Source organism: Nicotiana attenuata, unplaced genomic scaffold, assembly GCF_001879085.1.
Source record: "Nicotiana attenuata strain UT unplaced genomic scaffold, NIATTr2, whole genome shotgun sequence".
NCBI lineage: Eukaryota > Viridiplantae > Streptophyta > Magnoliopsida > Solanales > Solanaceae > Nicotiana > Nicotiana attenuata.
This window is the reverse complement of record NW_017670643.1, coordinates 440,241-461,434: the sequence shown is the minus strand read 5'-3', so window position 1 is coordinate 461,434 and position 21,194 is coordinate 440,241. Positions and strand designations below refer to the sequence as shown.

The window sequence follows — 21,194 nt, the reverse complement described above, 5'->3', positions numbered from 1 at the left end:
GAGTGGGTCAATATATATATATATATATATATATTAGATTTGTCTAAGATCTATTTATATTATGTATAAGATTCATTCAACTACTTTCATTAATTATATTTCCATTTATAATTTTTAATTATTAATGTTGTCTTAAAATTGCCAAGTGGATTCATTTTAGCTTGACACTTGGCTTAACCACAATGCATACTACTCTCCTTTAATAGATAGATAGATTACAATAGTTGACCAATTGACAATTCCCAAGTGTAAACCCCATTTTCTTAATCATTTCTTAACCTAATACGCATGCATTAGAACTTGAAAAACAAGATGTAATGTGAATATCAGAATTTCCCTAAACACGAAATTAACCTTTGCTTTTTATTTTTGTCTTGTCATTTTTTCATGTATTTTTCTTTCTAGCATCTATTATTTTATCTCTCAACTTAGGTAGTATTTGGAAAGTTTTTTTAATTTTTTTGTAGAGAATCGTGTTTAAGGTATTTTGAAAATAGTGGTTTTCTAATATAATAAAAAGTACTCCTTGTTTACTCAAAATCTGGTGCATTTTAATCCAGCCTTGGACGTCACTTAGGTACTACCGACATATTCAGGACAAAAAATAATTCTCATCGCCTGTCTACGAATTAATGTATACGAAAATCTCTATTCCCCGCAAATTTTCTTTCGCCCGCCAAAAGTTTTGGGGATTTGTGTGTTTATTGTGAATTGTGCATTTTTATATTTCGGAGATTGGCAAATGCAATGACTGGAGTTTACAACTAACACACTACATTCATGTGGTGAATAGTTATCAATGACAAAAATATACTTGTTTACCCTGAAATTAGATAACAATTAAACTTATAATATGGTTTTAAGAATACGTGATTTTATTTAATACCAATTGAGAGACGTAAAGATAAGTAACGAAAATTGACAATAATATAAAGCAAACCAGTGTTTGAACAGAGCCCTAGAGTTGGAATACCCTCGAGCTAGTAGAGCAAGAACAGTTAAAAAGCAGTGAACTGATAAACAAGGGAATGTAAATTAAAGAGAGAATATTGGATTGCTCAGTAAGATGCCTACAAATGATGGGGACTCCTCTTTATATAGTAGAGGAATCCTAATTATGGTATAACTCTAATTACAGAAGTAAATTTCATGATTAACCTAAACAACCGCCCTTGATTTGATCTGTTCCGGAATTTTCGCCGTGATCTTCGACCGGTTACTGATATCTCGCCTTTCCGTTATTGCACTTCGTTCGAAATCTGTCATATATGGTCTCGACCGCTGTTGGCCTCGATCTCGACGAGCACCTCGATTCTCGAGCTCGATACCTTATCTTCGTGCTCTGACCTGATCCATTACGAGACTGACCCTCGACGTGATTCACTGGTATCGATTAAATGGCAAAATCGGGCAAGACCTATTTTAACCGTATACAGATAGTCCCCTCGTTTCTTGGAGTGTAATGAGGAGAAACGGACTGAGCCTTCGATTTTATACCTTGACCAGTTATGACGTCACCCTTGTGACGTAAGCGATGGAAGAGACCGAAGTGTCGCATCGGTACAGTTCCCAAAATCATTAATGAGCATCAGTTGATGGTCGGCCACCAGTGTCTTTGAACCGTCATAGAAAACATTATAAATAGGTCTTCATCATAATTTTCTCAAACTTTACTTTCAAAACTTCCCTTAATCTTCAAAGCACTCTACTTCATTTAAGTTTTCCAATTCTGCATGTTCTTCAAGTCCTGTTGTCAACCTTTTCTCAAAACAACAAATCTCATCTTCTTCTTTCTCTGAATCCATATAAAAATGGCAAAAACATCTAAAACCGTTCCTCAAAAGGAAAAAGCTTCTTCATCGCGGCCTGCCGACGATAAAACGCCGGTGGAGCCATGCCTCGAGGAGTGTGTTCCTAGGGGGGGTGTGATCTTACTTTCGACTTCAAAGTCGAGAAAAATTCGTTGGTCCCTGGCCGATGTGAGCCAATGTCGAGATATATATGCTCGATAACTGAGGATGACCTCGAGCATGTGAAGAAGGATTTCAATTGGGGAGACAAAGAGTTGGTGATTCTGACCCCTGAAGAGGACATCACTACTTAAGTGAAAGGGTTTCTAAGTGTTTACACTTACCCTTTCACACTGGGCCATGTCGATCCCTTCATCATCGACTTTTGCCGCCAATACCGAGTAACCCTAGGTCAAATCCATCCCTCCTTTTGGCGGATTGTTATTCTGCTCCGTGAGCAAGGTCAAAGGGATGCCTTTCACCCTCGACCATCTCATCAGAATGTACAGCCCCCGTCTCTATCGAGGCGGGTTAATAAGGCTTCAGCGTCGGGCTACCAAGGTGTTGTTCTCGAGCATAGACGAGGACAAGGATCAAGGATGGATGGGCCGGTTCGTCCGAGTGAGGACTTCCGACATAATCCCGGCCGAGAAGATGCTATTCCTCGAGGAATGGAACATGAAGCGTAAGTACAAACCACACCCATGGCTTCCATTTATTGTATTGTTTCCTTTGCTTTTTCCCATCGATATTCCTTCATTTGATGCAGCGATTTCTTGGATGCCTGGTGCAATTCCGAACCTTGAGGGCTGGGTTCGGAAAGTGGCATCGACCTCTTCATATGTCGGGCGCTCGTGGCACGATTTGGCAAGGGGCCGATGGGAGGCCAAAAATCATGGTAAGCTTCTTTTCATGTATTTGATGGTCTTTTTCTAAAATGTTTCGTTTCTCATTCACTTGATTTCTTTTATACAGGCCTCAGAGACATTGCCATCACCCCATTTGGGGAGGAGGAGGCCCCGAAGCCGGCGAAGGATAAGAAGAGGAAAAGGGTCTCGCCCTCCGATACTCCAAAGCCCAAGAAGAGCAAGGCTCGCAGGTCGAAAAAGGACACCGCCGTCCTGCCTGCTGATATTGCTCAGCGTCTAAGGGAGGAAGAAGAGGAAGATGAAGATGCTGAATTCGAGCTAGTAGCTCGAACGAAGAGGAGCGTCGAGGCTCCAAAGGCCGCTGAGCTGGTGATGGTCGAAGAGGTTCAGCCTCGAACCGAGGAAATCTTGGAGGGTGGCCGAAGCAAAGTCCCCGAGTCTTCGGAGGCTGAAGATGTCTCCCCCCGTGATGAGTAATCAGCGGATGTGCCTGAAGGGGCCGCTTCTAAGGCTTTTCGGAACGAAGAGAACACCCTAAGTGACTTGCTTGGGGCAAAAAATATTGACGATTCGCCGCCCCTCCCCACATTTTATGAGGGGCTAATTCAGGAAGCCCAGGCCATGGAGACCCCCGATCGAATAATGTTTGCCGAGCTACCTGGATCAACCAACACACATTTAATTTGAATTTTATTCATAAGGATAGATATTACCAGTGCGTCGTTGTGAGGCTGTTTGATCCCTTCTGCGTCCTCATCGTTGAAAGATAAGGTATTTTCTGGTAAGTAGTCCCAGGTACGCTTCTCCCTTGTGATTGTCACTTTGGTGCATTTAAATATCGGGCCTTGAGGAATATCGACTCCACCAACGATCATATGAATCACGTGCTGCGGTTCCTCCTGTTCGTTTTTCCTGTTTGCATCCCTGTCTCTGAAGTGATTTTTAGCTCGGTCACTCAAGAACTCTCGAAGGTGACCCTCGTTGAATAAACGAGCTACCTCCTCCCTTAACTGCCTATAGTCTTCGGTTTTGTGACCATGGGTTCCATGGTATTTGAATATTTGATTAGGGTTCCTTTGAGTTGGACGGTCTGTAGAGGTCTGGGCCACCTAGTATCCTCGATTCGTCTAATGGCTGATACAATACTCGAGGCATCGATGCTGAAGTTGTATTCTGATAATCCTAGCGCTTCTTTGGGCTCGACATGTTTGTCAAAGCCACCCTTACTAATGATCCCTCGGGAAGTTTGTCCTCGATCATTCCTTCGATCATTCCGAATGGGATTACGTCCTGGTCTGATATTCCTACGACCTACGCCGCATGGTTGGTATCGATCTCTGTTCGATCAAGGCTCTCTGTCGATGTCTCTTTGAATCCTGCCTTCGGACCTATTTGGGTAAACGGAACCGGAAGGGGCTCCTAACTGATCATCCTCGACTCTGATCTTTGACTGGTATCTATTATATACATCGGCCCAGGTCACAGCTGGATATTCAATCAAATTCTGCTTTAGTTATCGTGATGCTACCGAACTTCGCTCGTTCAATCCTTGGGTGAAGGCTTGGACAGCCCAATCATTGGTGACCGGTGGTAGGTCCATGCGTTCCATATGGAACCGAGGTACGAATTCCCTTAGCATTTCATTGTCCTTTTGTCTCACTTGGAAGAGGTCCGACTTCCTAGTCGCAACCTTTATCGCTCCGGTGTGTGCCTTTACGAATGAATCAGCAAGCATGGCGAATGAATCAATGGAATTGGGCGGCAAATTGTGGTACCATATCATCACCCCCTTCGGTAAAGTTTCTCCGAATTTTTTCAACAGAACATATTGCAATTTCATCATCTTCTAAGTCATTTCCCTTTATTGCGCATGTATAAGAAGTGACGTGCTCATTAGGATCAGTTGTTCCATTGTACTTGGGAATTTCTGGCATGCGGAACTTCTTTGGAATGGGATTCGAAGCCGCACTTGGTGGGAAAGGCTTCTGTACAAACTTCTTCGAATCTAAACCCTTTAGAATCGGGGGTGCCCCCGGTATTTGATCAACCCGTGAGTTGTATGTTTCTACCTTTTTATCATTAGCCTCGATTTTCCTTTCTCCTGATTCGACCCGTTTAGTGAGCTCCTCGAGCATCTTCATGATGGCTAGGTTAGTTCCCGATCTATTATCGTTCGATTTCTCCCGTATACGTTCGACCCTGTGAATAACTTCTTGCGATGTATCGAGCTCAACTCTGCTTGGTGCTCGATTCGGATTTTGGAGCTGCGGTATCGCATCTTGCTAGGTCTGTAACATTTCAAATATCATTCGAAGGATAATTTCACCTTCTTCACCACTTTATGTGTTCTGATCGGCTGCTCTGCTAACGCTATTTTCGGGGTCGACGCCCAAATTTCTGTTAATGGCAACATGGGATTCGACGTCAATTGGGTTAACGGCTCGTGGTCCATTGGGGTTGACTGGAGGTACTCCATTTCCCGGGGCGGCTGCATTCTTGTTCTCGCCCTGAAGACCAAGGCCGTTGTCTATATGTGTGGGTGCTACTTGAGAATTTGACATGTTGATTCCTGAAATCAAAAACACTTACGAGAACAAGCGTAAAAGCAGTGTGTGTTATGAGATTAATACTAAGCAATCACTATTATTCTTAGCTCCACGGTGGGCGCCAAACTGTTTACCCTAAAAAATGGATCACAATTAAACATATAATGTGATTTTAAGGATAAGTGATTTCACTTAATATCAATTGAGAGACGTAAAGATAAGTAACAAAAATTGATAATAATGTAAAGCAAACCAGTGTTTGAACAGAGCCCTCGAGTTGGAATATCCTCGAGCTAGTAGAGCAAGAACTGTTAAAAAGCAGCAAACTGATAAACAAGGGAATGTAAATTAAAGAGAGAATATTGTATTGCTCTGATGTGTGTGAATGTAAGATGCCTACAAATGATGGGGACTCTTCTTTATATAGTAGAGGAATCCTAATTATGGTATAACTCTAATTACAGAAGTAAATTCCATGATTAGCCTAAACAACCGCCCTTGATTTGATCTGTTTCGGGATTTCCGCCGTGATCTTCGACCGGTTACGGATATCTCGCCTTTCCGTTATTGCGCTTCGTTCGATGTCTGTCATATATGGTCTCGACCGTTGTTGGCCTCGATCTCGAGCTCGATACCTTATCTTCGCGCTCTGACCTGATCCATTACGATACTGACCCTCGACGTGATTCCTGGTCTCGATTAAATGGCAAAATCGGGCAAGCCCTATTTTAACCGTATACAATACTCCATTAAAATGTCACACTTGGATTTAAAGTTGTAAGTTGTAACCTAAAGTAATTTTTGAATCTTTTTACCACTACAATATTAATACTTCCTTATGTCAAATGGGATTCAACCGTTCATGTATACCAAAAGGAACCATTTTTGCCCTCTTGGCCCAGTATAATTTTTCTATGTAGAGGATTCAATCGAACCCCCTTGGCTCTACATAACTCGGCACACTTGATAGTTACTACTAAGGGTGTATCGAGATAGTTGAGATTCCTCCACCGTTTTAATTAGATGTTTTTTTGTTTGAGCCGTAAGAATAAAGAATCTTTTGGCAAGAAGCGCTTTGCCTCGTTAGAGGGCCTGCTCAACATGAATACGAGTTAGTCGAATACAGAAGGGTTAAACAAAAAAGAAAATACTAATGAACAAGTCAACTTTCACTATAGAACTTTCTCTTTTAAATCTTCTAATCTTCTTTGCCCTTATTTGCCGGCCTACCCATCTCAGAAAAAAATATAAAAAGGTGCAATTTGTAACTATGTGACTTTGACCCCTTATTAGACTGGGTAGCGACTAATAAGATATTTGAAAAGGGAAAATTTACTTTAAGTATCTAAGTGCATGGATCCTATAAACGTGCCCTCAATGATGGTATTTGTCATGCTATTACGTGCTTTCATGTTCAGCCATTTTCTAAATTGAGACCAAATTAACAAAATATCATGTCCAGTTTGGAAGAAATTAAAAGCATAGTAGAAGAGAAAGGATCAAGAAAATCCTTGTTAGCTACAAAGAAAATGACCACTTCTATTTCCAAAAAGAAAGCTAGGCTTTCCAAAAAAGAAGCTAATGAACTTGGCACCTTCTTTTATTCTATCCTTGCTAAACTTCTATGTCTCATCCCTATTGCAATCCTCTTCTTTCTTTTAATCTTCTTTTGGTCTTCTTCTACCACCAATATTATTTCTGGTAAAATTATCCATCTTTGCTTCCAATCCCGAAAACTCAATGATCTCTATTGTATTTCGGCTGGAACACAACCAAATCTTGAAACACCAATTAGCTCCTTTTCTAATGGTAGTTTTCCATCCGTTAATGGTACTGCAACGAAATTGGTTAATGATTTGCAACAAAAATCTACTCGTCTTGGCATACCGATACCACCAGGCTACCATGCTTTCAGAAATGGCATGGTTAAAAGCGACGAGGAATTGTTAGTGGCTTATAATGATGTGGAGGATCAATTAATGGTACATCGATCGTGGACATCGAGCCAAAACAATGCAAAATGTGATGGTAGGGGAATATATGTGTATGAATTGCCAACAAAGTTCAACAAAGATTTGGTATCTCAGTGTGCTGACATGGTTCCTTGGGTTGACCTCTGCAATTTCTTTAGCAATGATGCAATGGGTGAGCCAGTAGAAAAGCTAGGAAAAGGATGGTACCAAACTCATCAGTATTCATTGGAGTTGATATTTCACTCCAGGATTCTGAATCATCCTTGTAGAGTAATGAACAAAAGTGAAGCAGAGTTATTTTATGTGCCTTTCTATGCTGGACTTGATGTCTTGAGATGGCATTTCAAGAATGTTTCGAATGATGTCAAGGACTCTCTCGGACTAGACCTTGCAAAATGGCTCGAGTCGCAACCAACTTGGTTTAAGAGATCAGGTAACATTTAAATTTGATGGTTTCAATCTTTAAAATACTTGCACCTGAACTCAATGTATCATTGAAATTATAAGTTCAGAACTTAATATTTGTTGAAATATAGTGAATCTTTTTACATGCATATCTATGTTTTGTTATGAAAATACTGGGTTCAATTAAACCTATAACACGTGAGCTACATTTGCCTCTGCAGGTAAAGACCATGTCTTTGTTCTTGGAAAAATTTCTTGGGACTTCAGAAGATATAACAATTCCGATTGGGGAAGTAGGTTTTTGGAGCTAGACGAAATGCAGAATCCAGTAAAGCTGTTGATAGAACGACAACCATGGCATCTTAACGACATAGGAATACCTCATCCGACTTATTTCCATCCACAATCAGATGATGATATAATAACATGGCAGCTGAAAATCATTAAGGCAAACCGAAAAAGCCTGGTGAGCTTTGCTGGTGCACCAAGACCTGATGCACCAGAAAGCATTAGGTCGATCTTGATCAACCAGTGCATTTCAATAGAAACTGGTGAATGCAGATTCTTGAATTGTAGTTCGGGTGCATGTGATCAACCCGAGTCTATCATCGAGCTGTTCATGGAATCTGAATTCTGTCTACAGCCTCCGGGGGATAGCCCGACGAGAAAATCAGTGTTTGATTCTTTGATATCAGGTTGCATTCCGGTAATATTTGATCCATTCACAGCATACTATCAATATCCTTGGCATTTACCAGAAGATTATAAAAAGTATTCAGTTTTCATAGATCAAGAAGATGTGAGAAACATGAAAGTCAATGTTGTGGAGATGCTTATGAAAATTCCTGCAGGGGAAAGAGAGAATATGAGAAGATACATAATTTATGAATTATTACCTGGATTGGTGTACGGAGATCCAAAATCTAAGCTGGAGAAATTCCAAGATGCGTTTTCTATAACAATGAATAATCTGCTTCAAAGGTTGACCAGATTGGAATAATGACAAAACTATTTGTGTTGGTTTTGTTGTTTCAGTTTAGTCACATGTGTATCTTACTTCTGTACCAGGAAACCCAGGAGATTTTTAGTCTCCACGGGGAATACAACTTCTAATCATTTTACATGCTCACCACTTCTTACTCAAACTACTTCCTTTTTCTTTTCTTATTATACTCCAAATAGTAGATACACTTAATGTACAAAAATTTATTAATTACTAATTTAATTTCTCCAGCTCTTCTTCTTTTTCTTCCTTTTGCTTTTCATTTTTATTATATTGATGATTTTTTTTGTGGGGGGGGGGGGGGGGTAGGGGTAAGGAATGGGGAGGAAGGATCTTCTAACTTGTAGGTAGATACAAATAAGAGGAAATAACTAAAGATCATTCCATGAGTTAAAACAACGGCATCAAATGCATAAACCCTGTTATTATAGGATGGATCTCCTAGTGGTTTAGCTTCATTCACGAGCGCAAAACACAACACAAAATTATAGCTCGCTAGCCAAGGATAGTATAGTTTAATTATCGTCTCCACATGATTGGATTTAAACAGTATTCGAAATAATCTTCACTTGATTACTATCCAGGAAAATTAACACTTGATATGATGACTATTACTACGATTAACTACTAAAAATTAAGCAATTAACAAATGATCACAAAAGACAGCAGATGAGCAACGAAGAAATAACAATGAGAGAAATAAGGGTATTTGACTTGATAGGTGCAAGATAATTGACTTGGAAAACAATTCTTGAGTTAATTCACTCTATAATACTGTTGATTCTCACGAATTCAACAGATAACTAGATTACACTTGAAGTTAAGGTTCCTCTTTCGATTAAACGTTTATTTTAGTAATTAATATTGAAGCACGGTAAACAATTGCAAGAATAAAATGATGGTTATGATCTAAAGGGTAACTTCTCACAAATATTTCCCTATTTTCTAGTTCGATTAACAATTCAAGAGGCTCTTTCGATTACCTATTTGAATCACAAATTTAAACTAGCGCATAAGACGTGAAGAAATTCAATATCAAACTCTTCTTTCGATTAAGCAAAACAATAAATAACTCCACAATACAAATTAAAGCTCAATCAATTAATTCTAACAATTATCAACAATCGAATCCCTAATCAAGTTATTAAAACACCATATCTGTCAACACCCTATTGGAATTACTCCATAGCAATGGAGTAAGACATCTCAATAAGGTTCAGAAACAAAGAAAACATCAATTCTAATAATTCAATACAAACTCCCGTATTGCATCAATTGCAGGACGAAATATTGATGAATTCTTAAGGCTTCTTGCCTTGGTTTTTTCTCCAATCTTCTGTAGGTCAAAAGTCCCTTCAAAATTGTATTTTGATGTATTTATACCGTGTAGAAACAAGCCCGGACGAAACTACCATTTCCTAGCCGAACTTGGAAATCACTCTGACGATTTTGCATAGCCGCGCCGCCCCATGCGGCGCGCTAGTGAGGAAATCTAGAGAGCTTGCTTTTTGCTGGTCAGACCATTTTTTGCACTGCCGCTCCGCGCCTCGTGGCATCCCATGCGGCGCGGTAGTAGCTTTTTCTCAAAGTAAATTCGTTTGTTCACTTTTTGACATCCGGACTTATTTTTACATTTCTCAATTGGTATTAAGTGAAATCACATATCATTAAAACCACAATATAAGTTTAATTGTTACTCAGATTTTAGGGTAAACAGTTTGGCGCCCACTGTGGGGCTAAGGATAATAGTGATTGTTTCAGTGCTGATTCTGATAACACACGTTATTTTCCCACTTGTTCTTGTCAAGAATTTTTGTTCTCAAGTTAAAACGTGTCAAATTCACAAAACGCAACCGCACATGGTGATGATGGTCTTGGATTTCACGGGGAAAACGATAACGTAATTGCTCCAGGAGCCGGGGTGCCACCGGCTAATCTCGGGGGAGTGCTGGTCAATCCAGTCGATATCAGTTCGCACATTGCTTTGAATGCGGATTTAGGTACAGATCCCGAAGGGAGTGTACGCAGGGAAGGCCGATCTGGTAGCCAAGGAACACAGGGCGTAGGAGACGGGGGAGTTAGCCTCCAGGTAATATTCAAGATGCTACAGGCTCAGCAGGTTGCTATCGCTCAGCTTCAAAGTCAACATAGAACCCCGAGTGTGGTCGAACCATAGATCACTCGATGTACCGAGCCAGTGCCAGAAAGGTCGAATGGTAATGGATCAGGGACTGATCCTGCAATAATGAAGATGCTCGAGGAGCACACCAAAAGAATCGAGTCAGGAGAGAAGAAAATCGAAGATAATGATAAAAAGGTAGAAACATACAACTCCCGGGTTGATCAGATACCGGGGGCACCCCCGATCTTAAAAGGTTTGGATGCAAAAAAGTTCGTGCGAAAGCCTTTTCCTCAGAGTGCAGCTCCCAAAGCCCATTCCTAAGAAATTTCGTATGCCGGATATACCTAAATACAACGGGACAACCGATCCTAATGAACACATCACTTCGTACACATGCGGGATTAAAGGAAATGACTTAAATGATGACGAGATAGAGTCAGTTTTGTTGAAAAAATTTGGGGAAACTTTGTCAAAGGGAGCAATGATTTGGTATCACAACTTGCCGCCAAATTTCATCGACTCATGTGCCATGTTAGCAGACGCTTTCGTGAAGGCGCACGTCGGGGCCATAAAGGTCGCAACAAGGAAATCAGACGTTTTTAAGATAAGACAGAAGGGTGATGAAATGCTGAGGGAGTTCGTATCCCGATTTCAAATTAAACGCATGGATTTGCCACCAGTCACAGATGATTAGGCCGTTCAAGCTTTCACCCAAGGGTTGAACGAATGAAGTTCGATAGCATCACGATAGTTGAAACAAAATTTGGTCGAGTGTCCAGCTGTAACCTGGGCAGATGTGCACAACCGATATCAACCGAAGATCAGGGTCGAGGACGACCAATTAGGAGCTCCTTCCGATTCAGTACATCCAAATAGGTTAGCAGTTAAAACCCAGAGGGACGTCGACGGGGAGCCAAGGCCGCACAGGGAGCAATATCAACCATATACCAACATCTTTTCCTATGGTGTGCACGTTTAGAAAGAAAACTCAATGTAGATTTTGGGTGTGTTTGCTATGAAGGAAAGTGTTTTTTAAACTTTTTTTTTTTATTTAATGTTTTGTTGCCTTAAATGTTTTGGAAATATCTTTCCTTCAATTGGAGGAAAATATTTTCCTTACCAAGAGGAGGAAAAATAATTTTTTTTAAAATATTTTCTAAACTCTTTTTCAACCTTCTCCACCTTATTCCACACCCAACTAATCCCACCCCCATCCTCCACCCACCACCCATCCCCTATTCCCAACCCCCTCCATCCCCCTACTCCCCAACCCCCAACCCCCTCCATTCCCCTATCCCCAACCCTAACCCCCTCCATCCCTACCCCATAGTGTTTACCTAAATTATATATTTTTTTGCTCACTAATCAAACACTAAAAAATATTTTCAAAAAAGGTTTTCCATTCACCAATCAAACATGAAAAAATAAGCGATAAAATCACTTATTTTCCAGGAAAACATTTTTAAAGAACCAAACACATCCTTAGCTTTAAAGTCCTCCACCTCAACATCATCGAACTGTTGAATTTTGTCCATATTATTGCCCAATATACTGGTGGAAACACACTTTAATTCTTTCTAAACGTTCCTTCACTAGAATCTTCATAAACTTGCAGAAATTAGTTAGAAACAATGCATTTATTTGACTACAAAAATGTGAATCCGATCAGCTACTTTGTAGTAGCCTCTGATACAGAGGTAGGCCCAAATGCCCCCTCTTCCATTGGTCCAGATATGAATACATTCTCGTCATTCATTACATAACAAACCAAAACAAAACAAAAAAAAATCTTCTAGACCTCCAAAATGCAAATATTCGTTCACACAGTAATACTCACCATAACCTTGCTATGGAGATTAAAAATAGTATATATATATTTTTGACTTTTTGGGAAAAACTTTAGAAAATTTATTTTCATGCATTAGAATGGATTCATTTAGCATTTATTGTTATAGTTAAGTAACTTGTGGCTAGATACAAGTGAATTGGTGGTGGAATCAAGAGGTAAAGCAGTAGTTGGGGCTTGAATTGTGTTCGTGGCATCGAGGTAAGTGTTTGGTCTAACCTTAGCTTGAGGGATTAGGAGTTGTGTCATATTTGCTATGTGTTAATTGTTGGGTACGACGTATAGGCATGGTGACGAGTATCTATGCGTTGGTGTCAAGCATGCCCGTGAGTCTTAGACTATGATTAATGTGACTCTGTTTTGTATTAATCATGCCTTATGTGATGATTTCTATTGTTGAACGAGACTTGTGGAAGAAATATTGATAATTGAACATTGAAGAGCATTGGCTCAAGTTATTAAATGATTTGTGGAAGTATCATTGGCAATTGAACATTATAGAGCATTGGCTCAAGTTGTGAATTGAGTTGTGAAGTAAATGTGAGGAAGAGAAGAGAATTATGATATTGTCTCCCTTGCCGGGATGTTGTTGCTTTTGATATTGTTTCCCTTGCCGGGATATGATTGTTGTACTATTGTTCCCTTGCGGGGATTTTTATTGTGATTTTCATTTTTTTCATTGCCCCTCATTGTTTGTGATTGTTGTTTGGGTGAGGAAGAGTGTTAAAGCACGAAGGATGATGCCGTGCATTACTTTGGTGAGAGAGTGTTAAAGCACGAAGGGTGATGTCGTGTATAATATTTTGTGAGAGAGTGTTAATGCACGAAGGGTGATGCCGTGCCGCACGATGTACCATTCCGTGCCTTTATAAGAGTGATAATGCATGAAGGATCATTCCGTGCCATGATTATGTGAGGTAAAAACACGAAGGGTGATGTCGTGCCGATTATATTGATATTTGGTGAGGACGAGAGTAAAAGCACGAAGGGTGATGCCGTGCACTTGTCTTGATTTCCTGATTATTGTTGATATTTGAATTATGGTGTTCTTTACGGTTGTTTATTTGTTTTCTGTTGTTACTTGACATACCCGCAGCATGTCTCCCCCCTCCCCCCTCTTACTTTTAAATTGTAAATTTCTGCCTTTATTTTTCCGCTGGATATGATTTAATTGCACAGGTTTATTTGGTAGTCTGGTCCTAGCCTCGTCACTACTTCGCCGAGGTTAGGCTAGGCACTTACCAACACATGGGGTCAGTTGTGCTGATACTACACTCTGCACTCTTTTGTGTAGATCCTGATACTGTAGCGTTCGGATCGCAGTGAGGTTGCTGCTTCCAGTTCATTAGGCGACCCGAGGTAGTCCTGCAGGCGTCCGCAGGCCTTGGCGTCTCCTTCTATCCATTCATTCTGTTTCTTTTATGTATTTCAGAGACAACGTTCTATTTATATTTTGGACCCTTATTTGTAGTATTCTTAGACAGTCTGTGAAATTGTGACACCAGTTCTGGGTAGTTTATGTTATGAATCGGTATTGGCATCATTGTTTAAATATTGCATTTCAGTCCTCCGCTCATTAAATTCCGCTGATTATTTAATGTTGGTTCTTAATTGATAAAAGATTAAAATGGAAAAAAGGTAAATAGTACAAATGGTCGGCTTGCCTAGCTTTCACTAGTAGGCGCCATCACGACTCCCGAGGGTGGATATATATATATATATATATATATTGCTTTTTTTTCATCAACTATCCCAACAAAAGAAGTTACTCCATTACGAAGTAAGAAAAACTAATTTATAAAGAAATATTATTCTTCTAAAAGAAAAACAACTAGTAGAAAATACAAAAGAAAAGAGAGAGAGACCAAAGAGTAGTTTCTCCCAGCCAGACTCGATGTCTTCTATCCTTAATTCACACTCTATTTATAGATTTTTGTGCCTAAGGTTCTCCATAGTTGCAACTATAGAAATTGTAGGTGCAACTATAACCTTGCCAATTGAGTTTCCTTCTGCAGAGAAAGAACCATAGTTTCAACTATAGTTATCTAGTTGCAACTATATAATTTGCTTCATGATTTCCAACTGCCATCATCGCAACTACGGTGATATAGTCCATTTGCTTCTTTATGCCCAATTGGCTACTCAATTTCTATTTTTTTGCTTCTTTTCTTCAATTATCATATGCTCTTCTTCACGCAAAGTATGTTAGAAAATATGGGAGAACATGATATAGTTATTCATATTTTATTTGAAATCTTTAATATTTAACATATAAAAATATATGAATAAATTATATACATCAAATTCCCCCCACACTTGAGTCCTTGCCCGTCCTCGAGGAGAAAAACATTTCTAAAAAATATTTTTGGTAACATTTTCTTCAAAACTTTTGGTCTTTGTTGGATAGAAAATTTATTCAAAATAAATTCCTCCATCATGCCAAATGACTAATCTTATAAGTTTCACCAAATCTTTTACCTTGCTTCTGATTTCATTTTTAATAAAGCAAAATTTGCATTATTTTCCTCTTGAATTTTTCGGAATTGATAACTTTATGATCACAAATCTCGAATATCACAATTCTCCATCCATAGGCTTGCTCTTCATGTTAATCTCCACTAATATAGACTCAACACTGATTTTTGAAATCTATTTAGGACTTTTTCTTGACTTATCATGTCAGGCTTCAGGCTGGTCGGATAAAGATATTTTTGTAGTGACTTTTCTTCTTCTAGCTTGGAGCGAATGTTCCTTGATACTAATTATTGCATCTCTTTTTTTTTCTTCAGTTTTTTTTGCATTTTCTTCTCTTTTTGTATATACGCTTTCATCAACATAAAGAGATATAAGTTCAGTATTTTTGTATTTTCCTCTTTTTGTATGTACACTTTCATCAACATAAAGAGATACAAGAATATATACATACATACATACATATATATATATATATATATATATATATATATATATATGTATATGTTATATCTTTCTTTTTTTTTTTTTTTTTTCTGTTACATGTCTTGCACAATCTTCCAATGGCAAACTTATATTAAACGCAATAATAATTCATCCTCCAAGAGGTTACGTTAAACCCTAGAATAAAGAGTTTAGCTATTTATAATTGTTTGCACAACTACAATATAAGAATTCATCACCAATAATAGAAAAAGGAAGAAGAAAGATAAAAACTTGTTTTCGAATCTTCTGCCTTGCTCCTTGCTTGTTCTTGCCTTATTGTATAACCCTTAAAAAGTCGTTCTTTGATGTATTTATATCACTTAGGGTTGATAATTAAGGGACGGAAATTTTCAATCCAAATTCGGATGGGACAAGATGGAATCCGCGTATGCCTTCACGCGTCGCGCGCCCATGGACTTGGATTCAGCTTTTGAAATTTTTTCATCTCGCGAAGCGATCCGTGCCTTTGCTTCACTTCGCTGTTCTATGCCCTCACTTTTCTCCTTTTTTGCGTCCGTTTTCATGGTTATTACTCGAGCGGGAACTTAGGTTGGTCTCAGAAAATAAACGGTCCTTCTTAGTGGAAATAGGGTTCACAAACTAATCAAATCTGAGTCAAATAAGAGGGTGCCTTAATAATACCAGAAGAAGAGTTACCACATTTAACTAGATCAAACAAAGATTCTACAGCTTAAAGGGACTCGAACGACAATTGCTTCACATAAATAAAAAGCGGATTAACATTAGTTAAACGAGCCAGTAGCTACTCTTACAGAATTTATTAGCCTGTTTGGTCAAGCTGGAGAAATCAGTTAATTTTGAGAAGTGTTTTTGAAAAAAGTACTTTTGGAGAGAAGCAGTTTGTGTTTGGCTAATCACTTTAAAAAGTACTTTTGAATAATAATTTATGTTTGACCAAACTTTTAAAAAAGTGCTTTTAAGTATACTTAATAGTTAATATTATAAGTATTTAAATAAACTCAAAATTTTGTTATTACAGGCAATAATTAAATCTTTTCATTTTATTTATATAAAATATGAAAATAAAATTAAAAAGTACTTAATTCTTTTAATATAAGTTAAATATATTAAAAATCATTCAACAAATATAAAAGCATTCACCCCTAGAGTCACGATATATTAGAAAGCTATCCTAAAAATAAGAAGAAATACTTATATATTAATAGCCTAAGTATTAGGTTTAACGGTATATTGGTATATACTATATTTTGTTAAAGGTATTTTGGTAAGAAAAAAAGTCAAAAGCTTCTGCTTCTGCTTTTGGGAAGAAACTACTTTTTTCTACTTCTTAGCAACTGCTTTTGCTTCTTTCCAAAAGTACTTTTTTTCCCCAAAAAAGCTTGGCCAAATACCTCAAGTTAGAAAAAAAAAAGTGCTTTTAAAAAAAAAAAAAAATTTTTGACCTCCTGAAAAGCTTGGCCAAACAGGCTATAAGACTGACAATTTTCCAGGAAGGATTTAAGGACACGATAAGCAAATAAGTAGTTAAGGTTCAAAATGATTAGCCATGTAGCTATAAATATCGAAAACTGTACATAGAAGTGGCAAATAATCCTCAACCACAAAAACAACTTTGATTTATCTCTTTTTATTTTCTTTCATTATTAACTAGTCCGTGTTAATTTTCCTTTTACGTTCATTTAAAACTTATATAATCTTCGTAACAAGTCCATCTTTTCCTATAGTGTGCACGTTTAGAAAGAAAACTCAATGTAGATTTTGGGTGTGTTTGCTATGAAGGAAAGTGTTTTTTAATTTTGTTTTTTTTTTTTTTGGTTGCCTTACATGTTTTAGAAATATTTTTCGTTCAATTGGAGGAAAATATTTTCCTTACCAAGAGGAGAAAAAATATTTTTTTAGAAAAACATTTTCTAAAACTCTTTTTTAACCTTCCTCACCCAACTAATCCCAGCCCCATCCTCCACCCACCACCTACCACCTACCACCCACCCCCTAACCCCAACTCCCTCCACCCTCCTACCCCCAACCCCAACCCCCTCCATTCCCACCCCATAGTGTTTACCTAAATTATATTTTTTGCTCACTAACCAAATACTAAAAAATATTTTCAAAAAAGATTTTTCGTTCACCAATCAAACATGAAAATATAAGCGATAAAATTACTTATTTTCCAGGAAAACATTTTTAATGAACCAAACACACCCTTAGCTCTAAAGTCCTCTACCTCAACATCATCGAACAATTGAATTTTGTCCATATTATTGCCCAATGTACTGGTGGAAACACACTTTAATTCTTTCTAAACGTTCTTCACTAGAATCTTCACTAGAAATTAGTTACAAAAAATGCATTTATTTGACTACAAAAATGTGAATCCGATCAGCTGCTTTGTAGTAGCCTCTGATACAGAGGTAGGCCCAAATGCCCACTCTTCCATTGGTCCAGATATGAATACATTCTCGTCATTCATTACGTAACAAACCAAAACAAAACAAAAAAAAAATCTTCTAGACCTCCAAAATGCAAATATTCGTTCACACAGTAATACTCACCATAACCTTGCTATGGAAATTAAAAATAGTATATATATATATATATATATATATATATATATATATATATATATATATATATATATATATATATATATACGATTAGGCAATAAGTAATACAATGTATTTTTTTTAAAATTTGTTATTCTACAGTTAGTACTATTTCAATTCTAGTTTTTAGTCTGTTTTTTCTATTTTATTCTCAATAACAAGCTTTTATAACCACATAAGTATATAAAATAGTAAAAAAGTTAAAACTTATTATTTTATAAATGCAAATTTAATTCCATAAAATAAAAAATTTCTTAAATCATAGAAATTGACGGTGCCAAGTGTTATTGACGATTCCTCATCTCCCCAACAGTGGGAATACGTAAAGGCTTTAAATACGTGGCCTCTCTCCATTCCTCACCACATTTAATTTCACAGTAAAGAATCAATTTACAGATGTCGCTCAAAGTTTATGTAGATCGCTTGTCTCAGCCTTCTCGTGCTCTTCTTATTTTCTGCAAGTAACTTTCTAATTCTACTCTCAGATCATCCTTGACTTCTTTTATTTAATTAGAATCTAAAACTTTGATTACTTTTCTCTGAATCATCATAATCTAATTATATATATATATATATATATATTATTGGTTTTTGTTTTTAAGATCAAATGGAATTGAATTTGAGGAGGTCCCTATTGAACTTTCCAAAGGCCAACATCGCTCTCCTGAATTTGCAGGTTCTTTTTCACTCACTTATACATAATGTTTTATCTTCTCTTTGGATTTTATTTTTTATTATTACTGCAATTTCATATGCAGAAATTAATCCCATGAAGCAAGTTCCAGCCATAGTTCATGGATCGTTTAAGCTTTTCGAGAGGTAATTTTCTTATGTAAATTAATAAACAAATAATGTAAAATAGTTTTTTAAAGGATCGTGAATTTTAACTTATGATACTAAGTTATCATTTGTATTATATTAGTAATTAATAGTAGTATTTATTAGGAGATTTACCTGCAATTATTTAATGAGTGACTTTTGTGTAAACATTTTTTTATTTTATTGTCGGATCAGTGTATAGTTGTTGATCTTGCTTTCACATAAAGGTAGAAAATATTACTAAACTCAACAGAGTGAAAAACTTAAAGAATTGTCGGATCAGTGTATAGTTGTTGATCTTGCTTGCACAAGCAGAATTATGTGTCAGTGAGTGTGTACCCCCTTTTTAGTAGATGGTTGATATTAAACAGATGGATTTAAATTATATTTCCTTTCTGAAAGAAAATAATTTAACAATTTCAGTTATGTCTTTTTTAACAGCTGAGTCACAAATTTTCTGTTCTTTGCAGTCATGCAATTCTAAGATATCTAGCTTCTGCATTTCCAGAAGTTGCTGATCATTGGTACGTTTAGTTCTGTCCACTTCCTTTTCGTTTACCAGTAAATTTCTTTTAATGCAAACACTTGACAATAGCCTATAGGTTTGTAATCTGCAATTCTCAGTAATATTTCATGCTTTATATTGAAGGTATCCAAGTGACCTGCAGAAAAGAGCAAAAATCGAATCCGTCCTGGATTGGCACCACTCTAACTTACGCCGTGGTTCAGGTGCTTTGGGTTTATGTTGAAGACTCTTTTTCTTCCTATTTGTTCCTTTCCTTAGTCAATTTACTAAAGGGGAATTATGATCTTCAAAATTGTTGAGAAATTTGTTTTCATTCACAAAGTGCTATTTATAATTTGTTTAACATTCTTCTGCTAACTCGATCGGTCTTAACAGTCTTTTCCATATTGTGGTTGAGACAAATGACATGTGGAATAATTTGCCTGTCTACTGCAATGAATTTCTTTTGCTGTTTCCCATGAAATCTTTTTTTCCTTTTCAGTTGGCTATGTCCTTAATTCTACACTGGCACCTGCACTTGGGTTGCCTTTGAATCCACAAGCAGCAGCAGAAGGTGAGAAGGTCCTTTCAGCATCTCTTGCAAAGATTGATACCTATTGGCTGCAGAAAGATGGAAGCTTTTTGCTTGGAAATTCCCAACCTTCCATTGCTGATCTTAACTTAGTGTGTGAGATTATGCAACTTGAGGTATACAGATGCTTCTTGTTTGTGATGTTGCATTTTTTTCGACTTAGAATTCTAAACGTGTACAATTATTACGCATTCACTTGCATAACCTTACTTTATCCCATCATACAATCATCTTGGAGCATGCATTTTTCAATAGACTTCTCCATAACAACCTCATTTGTTCCAGATCTTTTTGGCTGTTATAGCGAAGTGTTGTTTTAGAGAATAACATTATAAAGAGTTCTGACTGTACGCTACCTGTTGCTAGGCTTAGCGGGATCCATTCCTGAATATCATAACTTGAGCTGTGTATGTGGCGATGAGGTCTTATGGAATCTCTCTTTTCATATACAGGTTGTTGATGAGAAGGATCGTGACAGGATATTAAGTCCGCACAAGAATGTTTTGAAGTGGATTGATGATGTAAAGAGTGCAACAGCACCTCATTTTGATGAAATACATGCAACCCTCTTCAAAGTTAAAGAGATTTTCCAGAAGCAGCGATCTGCTGGAGCAAGCACTTAGACCTGATCAAGCAAACGACCTTTATCTGCATTTGATCAATTTTAAGCCATGTTGAACCAATTACTACTAGGTTAAGGCTTGCATATGCCCGCAGTATGAACATTTCCTTAGTATAAAAGAATACAGTATGTTGTTTGCTATTATTCTCGAAACTCAGTGACATTAATAATCTTCTTAATTGAAGCTGTTTCTATTCTACGCATCGGCTGTTTTTAGCTGGGTCATCACCCGTGACCATATAAAAATTATCCCTATAATGGATCAAGAACAAATGCTTGCTTTAGCAATAATTCAAGCCATAATATATTGGAATACTCTATTCTCCTTTATTCTATGGCATTTATGATTGGACAGAAGCAATAGTATCTTCAGAACAATAACATAAACTTTTATCTCCCCAAGTGGCCACAACAAGTGCTATCCAATTTAGTGCTTTGATTATTGGTCTAATAAAACATTTACCAAATTTATTCGTTGGACATCAAAAACTTAATACAGATGAATCATCATTGAGGAGCGGGCATAGGAGGATTTATTAGAGACAATGAGAGTAATTAG

At 37.4% G+C, this 21,194-nt stretch overlaps 2 protein-coding genes across 2 annotated transcripts; both read left to right on the top strand.

The window, feature by feature from the left end:
• The first annotated feature begins 6,579 nt into the window (after window positions 1–6,579).
• Window positions 6,580–8,816, top strand: LOC109241844 (xyloglucan-specific galacturonosyltransferase 1-like). The gene is made up of 2 exons (XM_019408664.1): window positions 6,580–7,611; window positions 7,805–8,816. The coding sequence occupies exons 1-2, from the start codon at window positions 6,660–6,662 to the stop codon at window positions 8,581–8,583; spliced, it is 1,731 nt and encodes a 576-aa protein (XP_019264209.1). The 5' UTR covers window positions 6,580–6,659; the 3' UTR covers window positions 8,584–8,816.
• A 9,594-nt stretch (window positions 8,817–18,410) lies between these two features.
• Window positions 18,411–20,838, top strand: LOC109241843 (glutathione S-transferase T1-like). The gene is made up of 7 exons (XM_019408663.1): window positions 18,411–18,558; window positions 18,700–18,773; window positions 18,856–18,916; window positions 19,387–19,440; window positions 19,566–19,645; window positions 19,924–20,129; window positions 20,466–20,838. Exons 1-7 carry the CDS (start codon window positions 18,494–18,496, stop codon window positions 20,634–20,636), a joined length of 711 nt encoding a protein of 236 aa, XP_019264208.1. The 5' UTR covers window positions 18,411–18,493; the 3' UTR covers window positions 20,637–20,838.
• The last annotated feature ends 356 nt before the right edge of the window (window positions 20,839–21,194 follow it).